The sequence below is a fragment of the Bos indicus x Bos taurus genome, chromosome 5 (genome assembly GCF_003369695.1).
Source record: "Bos indicus x Bos taurus breed Angus x Brahman F1 hybrid chromosome 5, Bos_hybrid_MaternalHap_v2.0, whole genome shotgun sequence".
NCBI classification, from domain to species: Eukaryota; Metazoa; Chordata; class Mammalia; order Artiodactyla; family Bovidae; genus Bos; species Bos indicus x Bos taurus.
Window position 1 is genome coordinate 28,350,960 of NC_040080.1, and position 25,081 is coordinate 28,376,040.

The 25,081-nt window shown below is 37.0% G+C and overlaps 1 protein-coding gene across 4 annotated transcripts in view; it reads left to right on the forward strand.

The window, feature by feature from the left end:
* The window catches only part of PIK3C2G (phosphatidylinositol-4-phosphate 3-kinase catalytic subunit type 2 gamma), a 664,807-nt gene that overhangs the window by 239,307 nt on the left and 400,419 nt on the right, over window positions 1–25,081 (forward strand). For all 4 annotated transcript variants that reach the window (XM_027541447.1, XM_027541446.1, XM_027541448.1 and 1 more), the window contains one exon: window positions 700–814. In XM_027541447.1, coding sequence (XP_027397248.1) covers window positions 700–814 — 115 coding nt within the window. The remainder of the gene's footprint in view (window positions 1–699; window positions 815–25,081) is intronic.

Consider the following 25,081-nt stretch of genomic DNA (forward strand, 5'->3'; position numbering starts at 1 on the left):
TAAATGAATCCCTCTTTATCATCTATAAATAGAAAATATTTCATAAGCAAACATAATTAAATGGTATATGTGTGTCACTATGGGGGGGATATTGTAGAATGTGAATATGAGACGGCAAAGGGTTTTTACCCTATAATATGCTGACACTTTTGAGTTCTAGGGAAGGTGAAGAAAAAGAGTGCATGTCCTTCAAGGTTATTATAATGCTGTCCAAGACAGAATCTGGGGTGATTCTATACCAGAAAGGAAGAACGATAAGGTGTGAACACTCAGAATTATTAAGAGCACCAGCTTTAGAAGCTGCCATATTCGGGTTAGACTCCTGGCTTGCCACCTAGCATTCACTCTGTAATCTCTTTGGCATCTCTCAAATCTCTAAGGATAACCACAGCAGAACATTTTTTTTTTTTTTATGCAGAAGCTACCATTACCAAAGTTTTCAGAATGAGAAATGAAATACCTAGCTCTGTTAGATTATATGAAGACAGTGATCAAAGAAAATGCAAAGAATACTTTAAAAAAATCTCCAAATATAATCAGATCAGTAAGTGTAACGTATCTCATTTTAATTCCTCTTGATGGAGCTAGACAGTTATAACAGTTCATAATGCATGCATCATTTTTTGTGCTCAAAATCTTTTACTTAGCCAATATATAATGAGCTCTTATTAACATTTTATTATTCAATCCTGTTTTTAGCTAATTATCTTGTCAAAGACCTAATTGCCGAAATTCTACATTTTTGCATGAATGACCAGTTATTCCCCAGAGATCATCTCTTAAGTATATGTGGCCATGAAGAATTTTTACAAAAGTAAGTATCTTATTAAGGTAAATTTTTATCATTGTTCATCTATATTAAGCAGCATTTCTTTCTTTGCTTTTAATCAGACTGTGCAAATACTCTGTTCATGATCAATTTTGCTCACTTAAAGGTGAATTTAAAATTTTGTGTCGTACTAACAGTCTTATTCTTGGTTTGACTTTGTATTTTGTGTATATATGGCAATGTGTATTTAAGTGACCTGTAACTAGGGTGACCAACTATCTCAGTCTGTTTGGACTGAGGCTGCCCCCCAGACATGGGACTTTGAGTTCTGAAATCAAGAAAATCTTGGGCAACACAAGTTATCTTATTTGTGACAAAGCTTAGTAGGACTGATCACAATTTAAACAATAAATTTTTTGCAATAAGTAATTTTTTTGAGTCAGAACAATATTAGCATGCTGTTTAAATACCTTTCAAAATTACAGAGTGTTTGAGTATGACAATTATAACATTTTCATAAAAGACTAAATTTTAAAATACTTTCTTCAATTCTTTATTTAGGGAGCTCGGTAAAATAGTTAGAAAAGTCTATTCTCATGTATGTCAACTGCATATACTTATTTGATAGAAAAAAAAAAAAAAACTTACCTCTTCTTAATGTACCACAATAACTATTGTCCTAAAGTTCCCTAAAGACCAAATTTGAAAACATAACACAACCTTAAGCAAGAAAATACTAATATTTCTCTCCTGTTATCGCGTTATTTCTCTCCTGGTATTTATATTTCCTCATTGTGTTTCTATAAGTACCTAAAGATTGACAATATTTTTACTTCGTATTTCTTTTGAGACACCTATTGCCACTGTCATTGCTATTCCACCATGAATAGGCTTGAAAATATCTTGTGGGTGATTTTCCTTTATTGTGCAATGTTAACTGTGAATGATTTTTAAGACGGATTATTCTCCTTTCTTTGTTCCCAGTTACAACAAAATCATTTTATTCTTTTTTTCTTGTTAATATAAACATAATAGATTTTTTAGTGTTTTTATATTATTTTATTAAAATTCATTTACCTGGGTTTATTAAGATAGGAAAGTTGCCAAGATTTGTGTAGGTTAATTAGAGTTAGTTATTTTCTAAAGGAAATTGAAGGATATGTACATATCTGGAATTTGCTTACTATTTAAGAATAATAGCCTATCAGGACTGATATGACTACATTAATAAGCAGAATATTCTTACTATTCTTTCTAATAGCTAAAGGCATATGTATTTCATTCAAATTTTTTTCATGTATTCTTACATAATTTATCTTAAAAATACATGTGAATACATGTGGCAGATTCATTTTGATATACGGCAAAATCAATGCAATGTTGTAAAGTTAAAAAATTAAATTAAATTAAAAAATAAAGAACAAATAAGTTAAAAAAATAAAGTTGTTGACTTAAAAAAATTTTAAAAAAATAAAATAAAAATACATCCTTAAAGACTTGGGTATCTGTTCTTATTTCTCTGTAGAGGGAACGCAGAAAACATTTAATAATTTAATGATGCAATAAGTAATAATTCAAACTCTAACAGTTACAGTATTACAATTCATCTGAAGTACCTAACTAACTTTGATTGCAATGATAATATTAAAATAATAGTAATCATTTATCAAGTGCTAATGATGCCCTTGTCTCAAATAAGGTAAACATCTAAGTCTCATAACATATCAAAGAGACAGATATCATAAGTTGAGTTCAGTTCAGTCACTCAGTCTTGTCCAACTCTTTGAGTCCCCATGAATTGCAGCACGCCAGGCCTCCCTGTCAATAACCAACTCCCAGACTTCACTCAGACACACGACCATCGAGTCGATGATGCCATCCAGCCATCTCATCCTCTGTCGTCCCCTTCTCCTCATGCCCCCAATCCCTCCCAGCATCAGAGTCTTTTCCAATGAGTCAACTCTTCCCATCAGGTGGCCAAAGTACTGGAGTTTCAGCTTTAGCATCATTCCTTCCAAAGAACACCCAAGACCAATTTCCTTTAGAAAGGACTGGTTGGATCTCCTTGCAGTCCAAGGGACTCTCAAGAGTCTTCTCCAACACCACAGCTCAAAAGCATTAATTCTTTAGCGCTCAGCTCTCTTCACAGTCCAACTCTCACATCCATACATGACCACTGGAAAAAACATAGCCTTGACTAGATGGACCTTTGTTGGCAAAGTAATGTCTCTGCTTTTCAATATGCTATCTAGGTTGGTCATAACTTTCCTTCCAAGGAGTAAGCATCTTTTAATTTCATGGCTGCAGTCACCATCTGCAGTGATTTTGGAGCCCAAAAAAATAAAGTCTGGCACTGTTTCCACTGTTTCCCATGAAGTGATGGGACCAGATGCCATGATCTTCGTTTTCTGAAAGTTGAGCTTTAAGCCAACTTTTTCACTCTCCTCTTTCTCTTTTATCAAGAGGCTTTTTAGTTCCTCTTCACTTTCTGCCATAAGGGTGGTGTCATCTGCATATCTGAGGTTATTGATATTTCTCCTGGCAATCTTGATTCCAGCTTGGGCTTCTTCCAGCCAGCGTTTCTCATGATGTACTCTGCATAGAAGTTAAATAAGCAGGGTGCAAATATACAGCCTTGACGTATTCCTTTTCCTATTTGGAACCAGTCTGTTGTTCCGTGGCCAGTTTTAACTGTTGCTTCTGACCTGCATACAGGTTGCTCAATAGGCAGGTCAGGTGGCCTGGTATTTCCATCTCTTTCAGAATTTTCCACAGTTTATTGTGACCCACACAGTCAAAGGCTTTGGCATAGTCAATAAAGCAGAAATAGATGTTTTTCTGGAACTCTCTTGCTTTTTCCATGATCCAGCGGATGTTGACAATTTGATCTCTGATTCCTTTGCTTTTTCTAAAACCAGCTTGAACATCTGGAAGTTCATGGTTCATATATTGCTGAAACCTGGCTTGGAGAATTTTGAGCATTACTTTACCAGCATGTGAGATGAGTACAATTGTGCGGCAGTTTGAGCATTCTTTGGCATTGCCTTTCTTTAGGATAGGAATGAAAACTGATCTTTTTCAGTGCTGTGGCCACTGCTGAGTTTTCTAAATTTGCTGGCATATTGAGTGCAGCACTTTCACAGCATCATCTTTCAGGATTTGAAATAGCTTAACTGCAATTCCATCACCTCCACCAGCTTTGTTCGTAGTGATGCTTTCTAAGGCCCACTTGACTTCACATTCCAGGATGTCTGGCTCTAGGTCAGTGATCACACCATCATTATTATCTTGGTCAGGAAGTTCTTTTTTGTACAGTTCTTCTGTGTTTTCTTGTCACCTATTCTTAATATCTTCTGCTTCTGTTAGGTGCATACCATTTCTGTCCTTTATCGAGCCCATCTTTGCATGAAATATTCCCTTGGTATCTCTAATTTTCTTGAAGAGATCTCTAGTCTTTCCCATTCTGTTGTTTTCCTCTATTTCTTTGCATTAATTGCTGAGGAAGGCTTTCTTATCTCTTCTTGCTATTCTTTGGAACTCTGCATTCAGATGCTTATACCTTTCCTTTTTTCCTGTGCTTTTGTTTCTCTTCTTTTCACAGCTATTTGTAAGGCCTCCCCAGCCAGCCATTTTGCTTGTTTGCATTTCTTTTCCATGGGGATGGTCTTGATCCCTGTCTCCTGTACAATGTCATGAACCTCCGTCCATAGTTCATCAAGCACTCTATCTATTAGATCTAGTCCCTTAAATCTATTTCTCACTTCCATTGTATAATCATAAGGGATTTGATTTAGGTCATACCTGAATGGTCTAGTGGTTTTCCCTACTTTCTTCAATTTAAGTCTGAATTTGGCAATAAGGAGTTCATGATCTGATCCACAGTCAGCTCCCAGTCTTGTTTTGGCTGACTCTATAGATCTTCTCCATCTTTGGCTGCAAAGAATATAATCAATCTGATTTTGGTATTGACCATCTGGTGATGTCCATATATAGAGTCTTCTCTTGTGTTGTTGGAAGAGGGTGTTTGCTATGACCAGTGCGTTCTCTTGGCAAAACTCTATTAGCCTTTGTCCTGCTTCATTCTGTACTCCAAGGCCAAATTTGCCTGTTACTCCAGGTGTTTCTTGACTTCCTTTTGCGTTCCAGTCCCCTATGATGAAAAGGACATCTTTTGGGGTGTTAGTTCTAAGACGTCTTGTAGGTCTTCATAGAACAGTTCAACATCAGCTTCTTCAGGGTTACTGGTTGGGACATAGACTTGGATTACTGTGATATTGAATGGTTTGCCCTGGAAATGAACAGAGATCATTCTGTTGTTTTTAACATTGCATCCAAGTACAGCATTTCAGACTCTTTTGTTGATCATGATGGCTACTCCATTTCTAAGGGATTCCTGCCTGCAGTAGTAGATATAATGGTTATCTGAGTTAAATTCACCCATTCCAATCCATTTCAGTTCGCTGATTCCTAGAATGTCAACGTTCACTCTTGCCATCTCCTGTTTGACCATTTCCAATTAGCCTTGATTCATGGACCTGACATTCCAAGTTCCTATGCAATATTGCTCTTTACAGCATCAGACCTTGTGTCTATCACCAGTCACATCCACAACTGGGTATTGTTTTTGCTTTGGCTCCATCCCTTCATTCTTTCTGGAGTTATTTCTCCCCTGATCTCCAGTAGCATATTGGGCACCTACCAACCTGGGGAGTTCCTCTTTAAGTATCCTATCATTTTGCCTTTTCATACTGTTCATGGGGTTCTCAAGGCAAGAATACTGAAGTGGTTTGCCATTCTCTTCTTCAGGGGACCACATTCTGTCGGATCTCTCCACCATGACCCACCCATGTTGGGTGGCCCCACAGGGCATGTCTTAGTTTCATTGAGTTAGACAAGGCTGTGGTCCTAGTGTGATTAGATTGACTAGTTTTCTGTGATTATGGTTTCAGTGTGATAGATACCATAATGATCCATTTTACAGATGGGAATCTGAGGCTTTCATCAAGGTTACACAACTAGGAAGTTGGTAGGGTCAAGCTTGAACTCAAACTCAGGATTGACTATCTGCATAACCTTGGCTCTTAACTATAAAACAACACTAAAAAAGCTCTTGAGTAAGACCCAGAAAATGGCTAATGGTTCTTCATGCTGGAGCATGGCGTGGAAAATATTTGCAGTTTTGCAGGGGTCTACAGGATAGGTGTGCAGGAATTACAGTACTCCAATTCAACACCTACTGGGCACACAGGTGTGCAAGTGATCTGGTTTATCATTGAGATACAAACATGATTTGAAAATATAATCTTTGCCTTCTTCCTTGACTAAGGAATTCATAAAACTATGTAATTAGTTATTACAAAGTCCTTTTGTGAGGGCAGTATTAGTTTTTGTATATACCAACTACCTGTAGGTCAAAAAGAGACATGGATTAACAGCAAGAATAAGGAAATGGTACAAAAGAAAGTCAATGAGTAATTTGTATTTAAAGGGTAAATACTGAGGAAAGAAATCAGTACTGTATGACAAAATGATAACAGCTTTGGAATATATAAAATGTGCATAAATTTTTAAAGAAATAATTATCAAGATAAAAAATGAGCTAAGAATGTGACTGGCAATTCAGTGAACAAGAAAGTATTTAGTGTTTAACTAATGACAAACATGCAGTTAAAACAATGAGATGCCATCTTTGCCTAACAAGTTGTTAAAATATTTATTATGACGAAATTCAGTGCAAAAATGGACAAAATCCAGAAAGCTGCTGGGAATTTAAACAGATAGAGCACTCTCTAAAGGGAATTTTGTCAAAAATGTGTCAGACATCCATAGAAATGTGTCAAGAACATATATATGTTCCAGCAATTCTGCTTCTACAAATATTTCTAAAGAAACAATCATAATTATACAAAAAAGACTTAAAAAATACTACATTCACCATAGAATAATTTCTAATAGTAATAAAAAAAACTAAATCTCCATCAGTATTCAACAACAGTGATAAAATAATTTCATTATATACAGTTTCATTATATATATAATAATTTCATTATATTATATATATATTTCATTATATATATATAATAATTTCATTATATTAATTTATAAATTAATAGAAAATACAGTATCATAAATCTTGATATGAAAACTTGTATATCCCTGATGGCTCAGATGGTAAAGCATCTGTCCAAAACGTGGAAGACCCAGGTTCAATCCCTGGGTTGGGAAGATCCCTTGGAAAAGGGAATGGCAATCCACTCCAGTATTCTTGACTGGAGAATTCCATGAACAGAGGGGCCTGGAAAGCTATGGTCCATGAGGCCACAAAGAATTGTACATGACTGAGTGACTAACATACATACATATCATACATTTTAAGGGTGAAAAGATATATTTTCAAATCATATTTTAATATATTAATATTTGTTAAAACAAGTATACTACTATTTGGAAAATAAATAGAAATCCTACATATGAAAATGTAATCCTATACAATAAATGAGATCTTATACACTAAAATGCTAGAGTAGCTATTCCTTGAAAAAGAACTACAATAAAGGTAGTATTTATTCTTTTTTTACTTACAAAACATCAGCAATAGACATGTCTTTTTTGCTATCAGGAAATTAAGGAAATAAATTATTCTGGAGGGTGAGAGAAGTATTTAAGTGATCATATAATAACAACATATGCTTTAAAGAGGGTTGGAAATGAGTTAGAAGAACATATGAAAGATGACAGAGTTTAACCTAAAGTAGCAGCAGTGGGGCTAAACAGAAAGTATTAAATTCCCTAGGGTATTAAAACGGTGGAATTAACAGAACTTGGCAAATGAATGTGTGATGATTTAAATACAAACACACAATGTGAGAGCTGTGAGTTACAGTATTTAGGGGGACTGTGGGCTTCCCAGGTGGTGCAGTGGTAAAGAATCTGCTTGCCAAGCAGAAGACATGTATTCGATCCCTGGGTTGGAAAGAGCCCCTGGAGAAGTGAATAGCAACCCAGTCCAGTATTCTTGCCTGGAAAATTCCATGGTGGGCTAAAGTCCATGGAGTCACAAAGAGTCAGACATGACTGAATGAGCATGCACACAGGTACTAAGGACTATAGCCAATAGGCAGCCTCTCAGCTAGCTTGGAGGAACTGATCTGAAGAGTTAAGATGAGATTAGTTTATATGTGATCTTGGAGAAGGGATACATGCAATCAAACACACATCTTGGTGGAAGACTACTGCTATTCAGGAGGCACAGATATATGTTTAAGACTTCAGTACATGTCGGACACGACTGAGCAACTGAACTGAACTGAACTGAATATACCTAAGTATGGGAAGATGCAAGAAATTGGGTTCATAAAATTTCTCCTGAAAATATCTAACTATCTGAAAGCCAGTTCTGCCAGTTTCCTTAGAGCACAGAGTGTCTTCTTCCTATCCCTTCTCTGAACTTCTTTCAGGTTGTGGAGGTCAGCGACTGCAGTGGCTAGTGACTCAATCCTTGTAGAGCCAGATGGTGAGTGACACTCTGTAGGGTATAAAATAATTAATCAAGTTATAAACATACTGAGTATGTGAGTGCCAAGGGGCATCTGATATTGAGAAAACAGCTCAGATTTAGGGAATCTGGCATAGATTAAGGAATCATTGGCACTAAGAGGGAATGAAAGTCTTAGAGATACATGCAACTATGTAAAGAAAGTGACAAAAGAAAGGATCTTGAGAACATTAATATATAAAAAATGAAAGAAGGAAGAAGAGCAGAAAAAGGAAATTGGAAAAAAGCAATTTAAATTGTACAATATTTTGGAAAACTTGCCTTTCACAAGAAGGAAAGAGAAATTTGAATTACTAAGTAAATACAGCATCATACTGGAAATAAATTCGATGAGGACTGATAAATCATCATTAGTTTGGCAATTAAGAAATTAGTTGATTCAAATAAGAACAAGTTTCATAAAATGGAGGAGAAAAAAAGGTAGATTGCAACGAGCTAAGGAGAAAGGAAGGTGTTAAAAAGAAACTCAAGCAGACTACTCTCTCAGAAGTAATGTGTGGTGATAAAAGCCTGGAGGAAAATGGGATTTTTAGATCCTGAGGAGAATCAGTCTGGAGATTTGGGGAATGTGGATAAGAGAGATACTGAAAACATTAATAAGATGAAGGGAAAGAACCAATGATGAAGGAAACACTGAAGGCAGAGAATGTATCAGTTGTGAGGTGCTGCGAGAGCATGGGAAAAGATCAAGAAGACAGATGACTATACCTGTGGCTGATCCACGTTGATGTATGGCAGAAACCAACACAAAATTGTAACTATCCTTCAGCTAAAAATAAATAAAGAAAAAAAGTCATACACACAAAAAAGAAGACAGAGAAAAGGTGAGCAATGCCTTGAAGGAGGACCCTCCCTTCCCAGAAAGACCAACAGGAGCTCAAATAAATATTAAATGAAAAAAAAAATAATAGTAAGAAAGATAACTATGCATTTGAAAAACTGAATCTCTGATAAAAGCAGGAATGCGTAAGGAAGTTGCATCGGAATGAGAATAATAATTATAACAATAAAAACAAGAAGAAAGTCTACTTATAAAAGCCTCTAATGGGTCTTCCCTTGTGGCTCAGTGAGGTAAAGAATCTGCTGTCAATGCAGGAGACATGGGATTTGATCCTTGGTCAAGGAAGATCTCACACACCATGGAGCAACTAAGTCCATGTGACACAAATACTGAGCCTGTGCTCTAGAGCCCATGAGGCATAACTGCTGAGCCCATGAGCCACAACTGCTGGAACCCATACATCCTAGAGTCCATGCTCCACGACAAGAGAAGCCACCATAATGAGAAGTCTGTGCACCACAACTGTGCTCTCCATAACTAGAGAAAAGCCCACACAACAAAAAAAGAGACCCAACACAGCCAAAAGTTTAAAATAAATGAATATTTTTAAAAGTCTCTTATGAGCAATTAATAAAGTTTTCACATATAATACCATTTGTTCCAAAATCGGAAAAGCATGATTATTCCTGTTTTAATGTGGGGAAAATGAGGCTAAAAGAAATTGACTGACTCCTTGAAGTTCAGAAAATCATAAGCAGCAAAGCCAGGATGGCACAGATCTATCTGACTTTGAAGCCCTGTCTTCCCACTCAATTACAAAGCTTCCTTTCATGATAACGGGCCACTTGAAAACAAAACTTACAGGATAACACCTCTATGAATAACGACCATACGTGGCTTCCCAGGTGGCACTAGAGGTAAACAACTCACTAAACGTGAGTTTATAATTCAACATAGAGTATTTTGGTCAAGGAGAAGATAATAACTTACAGAACACTCATTTTCTGACATATACACAAAAGTTCAGTTTCTTTAATCAGGATATGCTTAGAAATGCTTTGACTAAAATAAAGGCAAATCAAAATCACTAAAAGTGGACTTTAACTGTCATTTCCAAATTTCCGATTAGATTAAAATGAACTCTCTTTTTGGAATCTTGAGTCTGTTTAAGCAAATAAATAACATGAAAACAAATCTTTCCCACTCATGGTAACTATCACCTCTGATTTGGCAAAATAAGTTATACTCCCTTAACTTCAATTTTTTTCCTTTTAAAAACTGAATTTTTAATATATTTTTATACTTTAAAAATGAGATGTAGGATTATATTTTAGTAATCTTTAATTTAAAAGGTAAAATTTTATTAAGCTTCTACTAGTCCTTTCATTACATATGGATTGCTTTAAGCTCTAAACATAGTTCTAAATAAATTAAAAGCATTATGGTTGTTAAAATATAATAAACTGAAAAATAAAAAAAACAGATTCTGAATTTCTTGGTCAAGGGAAGAGACTTCACTTTTAACAGACTTCTGGGTGATGCTCACACTAATGGTTCATGGTTTATGTTTCAAGTTGCAAGATATTAGTTCAGTTCAGTTCAGTTCAGTTGCTCAGTCATGTCCGACTCTTTACAACCCCATGAATCGCAGCACGCCAGGCCTCCCTGTCCATCACCAACTCCCGGAGTTTACCCAAACTCATGTTCATTGAGTCGGTGATGCCGTCCAACCATCTCATTCACTGTCGTCCCCTTCTCCTCCTGCCCTCAGTCTTTCCAAGCATCAGAGTCTTCTTAAATGAGTCAGCTCTTCACATCAGGTGACCAAAATATTGGAGTTTCAGCTTCAATATCAGTCCTTCCAAATGAACACTCAGGACTGATCTCCTTTAGGATGGACTGGTTGGATCTCCTTGCACGTCAAGGGACTCTCGAGGCCAGGGATATTAGCAACCTAAGAATTTTGACTCAATGAAAAATGAAGTACACATTTTTTAAATTATTACTTATTTATTCATTTATTTTTAATTAATTTAATTGGAGGCTTATTACTTTACAATATTGTAGTATTTTTTGCCATACATTGACATGAATCAGCCATGGGTGTACATGTGTTTCCCATCTTGAACCCCTCTCCCAACTCCCTCCCCATCCCATTCCTTGGGGTCATCCCAGTGCACCAGCCCTGAGCACCCTGTCTCATACATCAAACCTGGACTGGCGATCTGTTTCACATATGATAATATACATGTTTCAATGCTATTCTCTCAAATCATCCCACCCTCGCCTTCTCCCACAGAGTCCAAAAGACTGTTCTTCACATTTGTGTCTCTTTTGCTGTCTTGCATATAAGGTCACTGTTACTATCTTTCTAAATTCCATATATTGCGACCCAATGGACTGTAGCCTACCCTGCTCCTCCATCCATGGGATTCTCCAGGCAAGAATACTGGTGTGGGTTCCATTTCCTTCTCCAGGAAATCTTCCCAACCTAGGGATTGAACCTGGGTCTCCTGCATTGCAGGCAGATGCTTTACCATCTGAGTCATCAGGGAAGCTCATATATATGTGTTAGTATACTGTTTTGGTGTTTTGCTTTCTGACTTACTTCACTCTGTATATAGGCTCCAGTTTCATTCACCTCATTAGAACTGATTCAAATGTATTCTTTTTAATGGCTGAGTAATATTCCATTGTATATATGTACCACAGCTTTCTTATCCATTTTTCTGTCAGGTTGCTTCCATGTCCTAGCTATTGTAAATAGTGCTGCAATGAACATTGGGGTACACGTGTCTCTTTCAACTCTGGTTTCCTTGGTGTGTAAGCCCAGCAGTGGGATTGCTGGGTCGTATGGCAGTTCTATCTCCAGTTTTCTAAGGAATCTCCACACTGTCCTCCATAGTGGCTGTACTAGTTTGCATTCCCATCAACAGTGTAAGAGGATTCCCTTTTCTCCACACCCTCTCCAGCATTTATTTCTTGTAGGCTTTTGAATAGCAGCCATTCTGACCAGCGTGAGATGGTACCTCATTGTGGTTTTGATTTGCATTTCTCTGATAATGAGTGATGTTGAGCATCTTTTCATGTGTTTGTTAGCCATCTGCATGTCTTCTTTGGAGAAATGTCTGTTCAGTTCTTTGGCTCATTTTTTGATTGGAATTGAATGGCTTGTATATTTTTGAGATTAATTCTTTGTCAGATCCTTCATTTGCTATTATTTTCCCCCATTCTGAAGGCTGTCTTCTCACCTTGCTTATAGTTTCCTTCATTGTACAAAAGCTTTTAAGTTTAATTAGGTCCCATTTGTTTATTTTTGCTTTTGTTTCCATTACTCTGAGAGGTGGGTCATAGAGGATCCTACTGTGATTTATGTCAGAGAGTGTTTGCCTATGTTTTCCTCTAGGAGTTTTATAGTTTCTGGTCTTACATTTACATCTTTAATCCATTTTGAGTTTATTTCTGTGTATGGTGTTATACACATGTTATAGTTTCATTCTTTTATGAGTGGCTGACCAATTTTCCCAGCACCACTTGTTAAAGAGATTGTCTTTTTTCCATTGTATATTCTTGCCTCCTTTGTCAAATATAAGGTGTCCATAGATGTGTGGATTTATCTCTGGGCTTTCTATTTTGTTCCATTGATCTATGTTTCTGTCTTTGTGCCAGTACCATACTGTCTTGATGACTGTAGCTTTGTTGTATAGCCTGAAGTCAGGCAGGTTGATTCCTCCAGGTCCATTCTTCTTTCTCAAGATTGCTTTGGCTATTCCAGGTTTTTTGTATTTCCGTACAAATTGTGAAATTATTTGTCTAGTTTTCTGAAAAATACTGCTGGTAGCTTCATAGGGATTGCATTGAATCTATAGATTGCTTTGGGTAGTATACTCATTTTTCACTATATTGATTCTTCTGATCCATGAACACGATATATTTCTCCATCTATTTGTGTCATCTTTGATTTCTTTCATCAGTGTTTTATAGGTTTCTATATATAGGTCTCTTGTTTCTTTAGGTTGATTTATTCCTAAGTATGTTATTCTTTTTGTTGTAATGGTGAATGGAATTGTTTCCTTAATTTATCTTTCTGTTTTCTCATTGTTAGTGTATAGGAATGCAAGGGATTTCTGTGTGTTGATTTTATATCCTGCAACTTTATGATATTCACTGATTAGCTCTAGGAATTTCTGGTGGAGTCTTTAGGGTTTTCTATGTAGAGGATCATGTCATCTGCAAACACTGAGAGTTTTACTTCTTCTTTTCCAGTCTGGATTCCTTTTATTTCTTTTTCTTCTTTGATTGCTATGGCTAAAACTTTCAAAACTATGTTGAATAGTAGTGGTGATAATTGGCACCCTTGTCTTGTTCCTGATTTTAGGGGAAATGCTTTCAAATTTTCACCATTGAGGAAAATGTTTGCTATGAGTTTATCATATATGGTTTTTATTATGTTGAGGTATGTTCCTTCTATCCTTGCATTCTGGAGGGTTTTTATCATAAATAGATGTTGAATTTTGTCAAAGGCTTTCTCTGCATCTATTGAGATAATCATATGGTTTTTATCTTTTAATTTGTTAAAATGGTGTATCACATTGATTGATTTGTGAATATTGAAGAATCCCTGCATCCCTGGGATAGAGCCCATTTGGTCATGATGTATGATCTTTTTAATATGTTGTTGGATTCTGTTTGCTAGAATTTTGTTAAGGATTTTTGCATCTATGTTCATCAGTGATATTGTCCTGTAGTTTTCTTTTTTGTGTGACATCTTTGTCTGGTTTTGGTAGCAGGGTGATGGTGGCCTCATAGAATGAGTTTTGGAATTTACCTTCCTCTGCAATTTTCTGGAAGAGTTTGAGTAGGATAAGTCTTAGCTCTTCATCAAATTTTTGGTAGAATTCAGCTGTGAAGCCATCTGGTCCTGGGCTTTTGTTTGCTGGAAGATTTCTGATTACAGTTCAATTTCTGTGATTGTGATGGGTCTATTAAGATTTTCTATTTCTTCCTGGTTCAGTTTTTGAAAGTTATACTTTTCTAAGAATTTGTACATTTTTTCTAAGTTGTCCATTTTATTGGCATATAATTGCTGATAATAGTCTCTTATGATACTTTGTATTTCTGTGTTGTCTGTTGTGCTTTCTCCATTTTCATTTCTAATTTTTTGATTCGATTCTTTCCTCTTTTTTTCTTGATGAGTCTGGCTAGTGGTTTGTCTATTTTATTTATCTTCTCAAAGAATCAGCTTTTAGCTTTGTTGATTTTTGCTATGGTCTCCTTTGTTTCTTTTTCATTTATTTCTGCCCTAATTTTTATGATTTCTTTCTTTCTGCTAACCCTGGAGTTCCTCATTTATTCTTTTCCTAGTTGCTTTAGGTGTAGAGTTAGGTTAGTTATTTGGCTTTTCTCTTGTTCCTTGAGGTAAGCTTGTATTGCGATGAACCTTCCCCTTAGCATAGAGTTTACTGAATCCCATGTATGGATGTGAGAGTTGGACTGTGAAGAAAGCTGAGCACCAAAGAATTGATGCTTTTGAACTGTGGTGTTGGAGAAGACTCTTGAGAGTCCCTTGGACTGCAAGGAGATCCAACCAGTCCATTCTGAAGGAGATCAGCCCTGGGATTTCTTTGGAAGGAAGAAATACTGGAGTGGGTTGCCATTTCCTTCTCCAATGCATGAAAGTGAAAAGTCAAAGTGAATTCGTTTAGTTGTGTCCAACTCTTAGTGACCCCATGGACTGAAGCCTACCAGGCTCCTCTGTCCATGGGATTTTCCAGGCAAAAGAGTACTGGAGTGGGTTGCCATTGCCTTCTCCAATGAGTATTGCTACTCCTGCTTTCTTTTGGTCTCCATTTGTGTGAAATATATTTTTCCAGCCCTTCACTTTCAGTCTGTATGTGTACCTTGTTTTAAGGTGGGTCTTTTGTAGACAGCATATATAAGGGTCTTGTTTTTGTATCCATTCAGCCAGTTTTTGACTTTTGATTGGGGAATTCAACCCATTTACATTTAAGGTAATTATTGATAAGTATGATCCAGTTGCCATTTACTTTTTTGCTTTTGGTTCGAGTTTATACACCTTTTCTGTTTTTCCTGCCTAGAGAAGATCCTTTAGCATTTGTTGAACAGCTGGTTTGGTGGTGCTGAATTTTCTCAGCTTTTGCTTGTCTGTAAAGTTTTTCATTTCTCCTTCATATTTGAATGAGATCCTTGCTGGGTACAGTAATCTGCACTGTAGGTTTTTCTCTTTCATCACTTTAAGTATGTCCTGTCATTCCCTTCTGGCCTGAAGAGTTTCTATTCAAAGATCAGCTGATATCCTTATGGGAATCCCCTTGTGTGTTATTTGTTGTTTTTCCCTTGCTGCTTTTAATATTTGTTCTTTGTGTTCAATCTTCGTTAATTTGATTAATATGTGTCTTGGCGTGTTTTGCCTTGGGTTTATCCTGTTTAGGACTCTCTGGGTTTCTTGGACTTGGGTGGCTATTTCTTCCCCACTTTAGGGATGTTTTCAAGCATTTCAAGTATTTCAAGTATCTCCTCAAGTATTTTCTCATGGCCTTTATTTTTGTCTTCTTCTGGGACATCTATGATTCGAATGTTGGGGTATTTGACATCGTCCCAGAAGTCTCTGAGGTTGTCCTTATTTCTTTTAATTTTTTTCTTTTTTCCTCTCTGCTTCATTTATTTCCACCATTCTATATTCCACCTCACTTATCCTATTGTCTGCCTCCATTATTCTACTGTTGGTTCCCTCCAGAGTGTTTTTGGTTTCAGTTATTGCATTATTCATTATTGACTGACTCTTTTTTATTTCTTCTAGGTCCTTGCTAAACTTTTCTTGCATCTTCTCAGTCCTTGTCTCCAGAGTATTTATCTGTAACTCCATTTTGTTTTCAAGATTTTGGATCATTTTTACTATCATTATTCTGAATTATTTTTCAGGTAGAGTCCCTATCTCCTCCTCTTTTGTTTGGTTTGGTGAACATTTATCATATTCCTTTACCTGCTGAATATTTCTCTGCCTTTCATCTTGTTTAGATTGCTGTGTTTGGGGTGGCCTTTCTGTATGCTGGAAATTTGTGGTTCCTCTTTATTGTGGTGGTTCCTCCCTGTGGGTGGGGTTGAACAAGTGGCTTGTCAAGGTTTCCTGATTAGGGAAGCTTGCATCAGTGTTCTGGTGAGTGGAGCTGGATCTCTTCTCTATGGAGTGCAATGAAGTGTCCAGTACTGAGTTTTGGGGTGTCTGTGGGTTTGGTGTGACTTTTGGCCACCTGTATTTTAATGCTTAGGGTTATGTTCCTGCGTTGTTGGAGAATTAGCTTGGTATGTCTTGCTCTGAAACTTGTTGGCTTTTGGTGGAGTTTGGTTTCAGTGTAGGTATGGAGGCTTTTGGATGAGCTCTTGTCAATTAATGTTCCCTGGAGTCAGGAGTTTTCTGGTGTTCTCAAGTTTTGGATTTAAGCCTCCTGCCTCTGGTTTTCAGTATTATTCTTACAGTAGCCTCAAGACTTCTCCATCAATACCACACTGATGATAAAACATCTAGGTTAATGGAGAAAAGATTATCCACAGTGAGGGACACCCAGAGAGGTTCGCTGAGTTATATGGAGAAGAGAAGAGGGAGGAGGGAGATAGAAGTGACCAGGAGGAGAAGAGGGGGAATCAAAAGGGGCAAGAGCAATCTAGCCAGTAAACAATTCCCTGTGTGCTCTACACAGTCTGGAACTCCCAGAGAGGTTCACAGAGTTACATAGAGAAGAACATAGGGAAGAAGGAGAGAGAGGTGACCCCAAGGAGAAGAGGAGGAATCAAAAGGATAGAGACTGATCTGGCCAGTAATCAGTTCCTTAAGTGTTCTCCAGAGCCCAGAATACCCAAACAGATTCACAGAGTTGGGTAGGGAAGACAAGGGGGAGGGAGAAGATAGAGGTGACGTGGGGGAGAAAAGGAGACTCAAAAGAGGAGGAGGGCAATCAAGCCAGTAATCACACTCCTAAGTAAAAATGGGTACTAAAGATTGGATTCTTAAAGGCACAGAATTGATAACAAATACCAAAAAGCAAAGATTAAAAATCTAGAGTAGAGGTTAAACTCTCAAAAATATTTTTTTAAAAATCAAAAAAATTATTTTTTAAAAAAGTATGAAATTTGCTTTAAAAATAGGGTTTTTTTTTTTTTTTTGCAAGGTAATAGTAGGTTATAAAAACAAAAATTAAAGGAGCAATAAAGAACTTAAAAATTAAAAAAAAACTTTAATGATAATAATAAAATATATCTAGGAATTTCTCTGGAGCTGTTGAGGGCAGTATGGATCAGTTCAGTTTCAAATAGTTCCTTGTTCCAGCTTATACTTCTTCTCAAGGTCTATAGGCCGCTTCCAATGTAGTCAGTGCTAACTACAAGGATTTAATCTGTTGCACCTGTCACTTCCAAAGCAGTTCCCTCTTCTTTGTTTACTTTGGCTTCCTCTGTTTGCAAGTCTCTTCAGTGCCTAATTTCCACCCTGATACAAGGGGGAGAAAGTCACTTATTTAGGCTCACTTGTTCAGTTGTGCTGGGGGGAGAGAGGAACACTGCAAACAAATATCACTGGCATGTGTGGGGAGTACTCACAGTGTCTGGGCCTCACACTGGGTTTGCCCCTGCTCATGGCATGTGTGCTTTCCTGCTCTACACTGCTCAGGCTCCAGGTTGATCTACAGGGGAACTGTCTAAAGCAGGCCCTGGGTTGCGGGCACTTCCCAGGTCTAAGGCACTCAGGTTCAGGTTCTCAGATACTCCACAAAGGCACAGACTCAGTTGGGCCTGAGTTTTGTGCCCTTCCCAGGTCCGAGCAGCTCAGGTGACCAGGTGCTTGGTAAGCACACTCTCCTCAGGTGGGCAGTGCATCTTATAACCTCCCCGGTCCCAGCGCTCGTTTCCTGGGTGCGCAGAGGGAGTGCCCTCTCAGGTGTGCCATGTGTCTCCTCTGGAGAGCTGACCTCTGGCTGTGGCCCTCCTGGCAGATGTCACCTGTCCAGAATCCCAGTAAGACTTGGTTAGCAACTGGGAGTCTGCTCGCAGTTTGGTAGAGGATGTCGTCTCTGTGGTAGAGATTGCCCTTCACCTTCCAGCTCTAGCTGTCACCCGCCTGCCTCTCTGCCTCTGGTGGCGGATGGGCCGGTCTGCAGTGTGCTAGCTCTCCTCTGGTATTTGCTCAGTCCTTTGTTCTGTGAGGCTCCCAGCAGTGCCTTAGGTTAGAGCTTTTCATGGGAAAGTTCTCTCTCTCTTTCTTTTTTTTTTCTCTCTCTCTGGCTATCCCACAGTTTGGGTTGCTATCTCACATTAGCTTCCTCAGATTGTCCTCAGGGCATTCAGGCCCTGTCCTTACCCTGTGGAATGCAACCCGTGCCTCCCTGTTCAGCCTCTGCTTGCTGGTGGTGGATGCGTTCATCTGGGCTTCTGGGCTACTTCTCCACTAGGAGTTGCAGTTAGGTGTGTAGTCTATGGGATTTTTTTTTTTTTCCTCCCAGTTATGTTGCCCTCTGAGATTCCAAAACTCCTTATAGACCCACCAGTGAGAGGGTTTGCTGGTGTTTGGAAACTTATCCTCCTTCACGACTCCCTCCCCTGGGACAGGTCTCCATTCCTAACCCTTTTGTCTCTCTTTTTATCTTTTATATTTTGTCCTACCTCCTTTCGAAGACAATGGGCTGCCTTTCCGGGTGCCTTGTGCCCTCTGCTAGCATTCAGATGTTGTTTTGTAAAATTTGTTCAGCGTTCAAATGATCTTTCAATGAATTTTTAGGGGAGAAAGTGGTCTCCCCATCCTATCCCTCTGCCATCTTAGGACCACCACCTAAAGTACACATTTTTAAAACCAGTGTCTTGCACACATACTGAATTTAATCAATAAAACAAAATGTTATACTTCATAACATATTGAAAAATGAGATAATTTTCCTAGCAAGTCACAATTCCCATTTTAATAAGTCAGCTATCTTATTTTTACAGCCATTTACCACTTATCATAACCTAGTATATGACAAACTCTTTCTGTCAATTAAAGTATTGCATTTTCACTCTGTTGAATCCTGCTCTGGCACTCCTTCTCTTGGGAAGCACTTTTAAGAATCCAGTAACTCACTCTACTAACTCATCTCCAGAACTCTTCTCAAATGAGATGGCTCCTGACCTCTTACACATGGCTATCATGCTATTCTTACCAGGTACTTCAGTTAACATCAAAGAGAGTTGCATCAAGTATCATACTCCTCAAAAACTGCCTCACAAAGTTTTTAAATCAGGAGCAAAGAGCAAATGAAAGCATTGGAACTTTATCAATTGTAACATAGGCTGTTGGTAGTGTAGAACAAAGTTGTGAGCAATATGAAGCATGGATACTGAATGAGCTAATTAAAGTCAGAATAAATTAAACAGAAAAATAATAAAAATATTAGCAACTTCCATTACTTTCCTGGTTTTAGCCACCAAGTTAACTACCACAGTAGAAGTGTCTTGGTAATCTCATTTCCCTATTTCTCATGGTCTTAACCAGTAGACAGAACCTCTGGGACTTATGCAGTGGCAGTATTGAGGTCAGGGATAATAATACCTTGTCTTTTCTGTGAGGTACAGCACAGATAAAAGACCTAGGGACAGAAAGACTGTTTCCTAGAATGTTCCTGTATCTGCTTTATTTCCAGATAGTAAACCTTGTTATACCTTCACCTAGACTCACATGAAGTTTAGATACACATATAGATAAGATAAATAGATAGATACAGAGACATGGATATATCTCAATAATATATGAAGTATAATTCTACTTCATCATCTTTCCTTTATTATCTAAAAGCCTGACAATTGCAGAGTGCAGGCTTTTGTTTCTTACTCCTAATCTATGTGATTTGAGCAAATTCTTTTCTCAAAAGTCTTGCTGGCTTGCTTTCTAATTCAACTTAAAAAGCAATTTTCCTTATGAACTTCTGTGTGAAAAAATAAAATTTGCTGCACCTAAATGTTTCTGTTAAATATATCATGACTACATTTTTAATAGTGGACCACAAGTGCTACATAAGGAGAGTGAACAGTCTTCCTTGAAATTGTGCTTGGACCTACTGCTTGCAGTTATGACCAAGTTTTGAGTCCTGGATTTAAACAAGATATGACAAAACTTTTCTTTACTATTTAACTGACTTGATTTCAAGAACTCAGAGTACTAAAAATATATAAGAAAAGAAAAAGAAAGCTTATGTTAATTAATTAAGTCTTGCCTTGAAACCGCCATCGTTTTAAATCAAATTAAGAAATAATATCTACCTCTTGATTCATCACTAGCATTCATTAGTCTGATCTGGTTATCTACTATGGAGTCCCTTTTCTCTCTTCTGACCTCTCCCAGGAAACAAAATGTTGAATTCCTTTGATAAGATTAAGAAAGTCCTCTTCAAAAATTAAATCTAAGTAGAATTTTTAAATAATCTTAAGAAAACTTCTATTTAAAAAATGTTTTAGCTAGTTCCATTACAATTAGTATTAATTTACTCTTTAAACATTTGATTAAAAGTTGGAGTTCCCTTTAATTCAAATAAAAATCAAACTATTAATTAGCAGGGAAAAAAGACTAGGTAATACTGTATAAAGTTTAAGGTAATAGATTATACTCATTAGCAGTAAAAGCCCAGTTGCCTATATTCCTGGGGGAGAAAATGAGTCTTTTTATTCTCAATAAAATTAAAGGTTTTGTTTAGCAAACTTGAACAAATTGATTAGTTTCAGCGCATTCAGAACAGCCTAAGAATTATAGTACTGTAATTTAGTCTCTTATAATTTTTGAGACTTACTTTGAGCAAAAAAAAAAATAGGTTAAAGTGCATTTCTCTTTTACATACTTTGCTTTCCTCGTAAAATCACAGAACCATGTCAGAGCACAGAAAGAACATGTCATCACTTTGAGAGGTCTCACAAAATAATGAAAACATGTTTTTTTAATAAACCATCCATTAAGAGTATTCTAAGTTACTTCTATTTAGTTTTGAATATCCTTAGAAGTACCCTTCCAAACATTTTATAATGAACTTCGGTTGCTATCTTTAATAAACAGTTCAGTCAAGTTCAGTTCAGTCACTCAGTCGTGTCTGACTCTTGGCGACCCGGTGAACCGCAGCACGTCAGGCCTCTCTGTCCATCACCAACTCCCGGAGTTTACCCAAACTCATGTCTATTGAGTCAGTGATGCCATCCAACCATCTCATCCTCTGCCGTCCCCTTATTCTCCTGCCTTCAATCTTTCCCAACATCAGGGTCTTTTCAAATGAGTCAGCTCTTTGCATCAGGTGGCCAAGTATTGGAGTTTTAGCTTCAATATCAGTCCTTCCAATGAACACCCAGGACTGATCTCCCCTAGGATGGACTGGTTGGATCTCCTTGCAGTCCAAGGGACATTCAAGAGTCTTCTCCAACACCACAGTTCAAAAGCATCAGTTCTTTGGTGCTCAGCTTTGTTTATAGTCCAACTCTCACATCCATGCATGACAACTGGAAAAACCATACCCTTGACTAGATGGACTTTGTTGACAAGGTAATGTCTCTGCTTTTTAATATGCTGTGTAGGTTGGTCACAAGTTTCTTTCCATGGAGTAAGAGTATTTTAATTTCATGGCTGCAGTCACCATCTGCAGTGATTTTGGAGCCCAAAAAAATAAAGTCTGACACTGTTTCCACTGTTTCCCCATCTATTTGTCATCTAGTGATGGGACCAATGCCATGATCTTAGTTTTCTGAATGTTGAGCTATAAACCAACTTTTTCATTCTCCTCTTTTACTTTACTCAAGAGGCTCTTTAGTTCTTCTTCACTTTCTGCCATAAGGGTGGTGTCATCTGCATATCTGAGGTTATTGATATTTCTCCCAGCAATCTTGATTCTAGCTTGTGCTTCTTCCAGCCCAGCGTTTCTCATGATGTACTCTGCATATAAGTTACATAAGCAGGGTGACAATATACAGCCTTGATGTACTCCTTTTCCTTTCCTACTTGGAACCAGTCTATTATTCCATGTCCAGTTCTAACTGTTGCTTCCTGACCTGCATACAGGTTTCTCAAGAGGCAGGTCAGGTGGTCTGGTATTCCCATCTCTTTCAGAATTTTCCACAGTTTATTGTGATCCATACAGTCAAAGGCTTTGGCATAGTCAATAAAGCAGAAATAGATGTTTTTGTGGAATTCTCTTGCTTTTTCAATGATCCACCGAATGTTAGCAATTTGATCTCTGGTTCCTCTGCATTTTCTAAAACCAGCTTGAATATCTGAGAGTTCATGGTTCACAGATTGCTGAAGCCTGGCTTGGAGAATTTTGAGCATTACTTTACTAGTGTGTGAGATGAGTGCAATTGTGCAGTAGTTTGAGCATTCTTTGGCATTGCCTTTCTTTGGGATTGGAATGAAAACTGACCTTTTCCAGTCCTGTGGCCACTGCTGAGTTTAAAAATTAATAAAAATAATATATACAAACTTGAATTTGATTCTAGCTAGTAACTGTACTAGAACAAATGTCCCAGTATGAGAATACTCTATATATACCTTCATTTGAAAGCAATTCCCCAAAGAAAGAACTTATACTAAATAAGGTCATTCATTATTGAAAGAAACATGTAAAAATTATATCAACTACTGAGTGCAGTAATAGTTTTTAGTATTGTTAACATACATAAAAAGGACTATTTAGTATTTTAAACATGGCAGCCCCAAAAGAAGTACCAAATACAAATTCTTCAGCTGCTGTTGCTGCTAAGTCAGTTCATTCGTGTCCAACTCTGTTCGCCCCATAGATGGCAGCCCACCAGGCTCCTCTGTCCCTGGGATTCTCCAGGCAAGAATATTGGAGTGGGTCGCCATTTCCTTCTCCAGTGCATGCATACATGCTAAGTCGCTTCAGTCATGTCCGACTCTGTGACCCTATTGGACAGGAGCCCACCAGGCTCCTCTGTCCACAGGATTCTCCAGGCAAGAATACTGGAGTGGGTGGTCATTTCCTTCTCCAAATTCTTCAGCAATATGACATATTTCTGTAACATGAATTAGTTTATTCAGACAAGTCACCTTTACATACAGGGAAAATTTTCAGGCATATTTGTAATGTTTTGTTCTCCTAAGTAACAGTAGATGAATGCAAAGTATACATAAAGCTGCTGAGAGTGACAATACTGTACCAGTGACTGTGACTATTCACCCAGAAAACATGCATTTTCCCCCCTCAGCCTGATTTCACAGTCTTGAAAATGCTTATTGAAGAATTCTCCACAACTGTTGTACATTTTGCCCTCATCTCTATATTCAGCAGCGTCAAGGTTTTCTATATATTCTCTCACCAAGTCAAAGATATTTTTAAAAGCCAGGTCTATTTTACTATATATTTTTTTTTTTTTTAATTTTTGAAATTAAATGTGTCTTTTTAAGACCGTGCTAGTGTTCTGTACTAAGGTGTCTCTGTGTGAATGCACAAAAACACGTGAACTCTGCGTAGACCTGTATTGATTTGAGTGGTCTCTTCCAGTCCTATTTTCCGATGAGATGTTTTATTTTTAGCCCAAAGTTTGCAGAACACCTTAATTCCCCCACCCCATTTTATAAGAAGAAGCATGTATATCACATTATAACAGGAAAGCTTAACTCTATAAATAAACTTCATGCATGCTATATTTACTCCCAATATTTATGTTCTAATTTCTGATCTTAGATTGTTGAACTCAGTGTCTTTAATTGCAAATGAAAGAGCTGGACCAGAAAAGTACTTCCTTTCCAGTTTTTGAGCTCTCTTCTCATGTAAAAGCGTTCCCATAATTAAAATAATTATTTATCTTCAGAACTGGATTAATACATTAGAGTGAAAATGCAAATCTACCCAGCAGCCCACCAAAATTCTCGTGAAAGGACAGGAAAAAAATATTAATAAAAAAACTTCTGGTAAAACAAGAAAGAGTGATAAGCTGGAAAGGACAGAAAGATCGCAAGGGGATTGTACAGCTCCCAGGTAAATGTCAAAAGATTTTTAAAATAGAAGGCACTTGGGACATTTGTTTGATAACTTTATAAAAAATAGATAATTTCCTAAGGAATCATGAATTTTCAAAATTAGCTCAAGGAGAAGTATAAATGTGAAACAGAACAAAGAACAGTGGGGAGTAGAAAATGTAGTTTTAAGCAAATTGCACCAAACCTTGGGGGAATAGATAATTCTCAATTATATAAACTGTGCCAGGACAGAGAATAAGATGCATGCACTTTATAAAGATAGATTAATTGTAACATCTAAAACAAATAAATATTAACACAAAGATTATAGGCCAATTTAGATTTTGCTATATACAAAAAGAAACTTTAAAAATTGAAAATTAAATCTACCCAAGATGTAAAGATAATCATACATAGAAAAAGTCTATTGATACAATTAATATATTACTACATTCAAGGAAAAAAAAGATCCTCTCAATATGATGTACTCAGTAAATGCAAAAAAAAAAAACTCATTAATAAAATTTGAACCTTTTCATAATTAAAAAAAAATAATTAACAAAATAGGCAACAAAAGTATAGACCAGGAATGCAGCAAATCTGTTATCTGTTAACCATCTGATGCATTCTCCATACAGTCAAGAAAAAGAGAAGTATATCTACTTTCATTACTACTACCCAAAAGTCTGCCAAGCATCCTAGCCATCACAATAGAATAAAAAATCAAAAGGAAACTTTTTGCTTTTGGAAGGTAATAAAATTGCAATTATTTTAAAAGTATATGGCTTTCTACTTAGAAAATCCAAAAAAATCAATTGAAAAACTTTCAGGTATTACAACAGGATTCCATAAGAAAAATCAACAAGTAAATTCAACTAATAAATATTATGGAAAAAAATTTTGATTTGTAATAGAACAGAAACTATAAAATACTTGCAAAAGGCATACTTGTAAAACCTACTTGGAAGAAAACTATCATTTTAC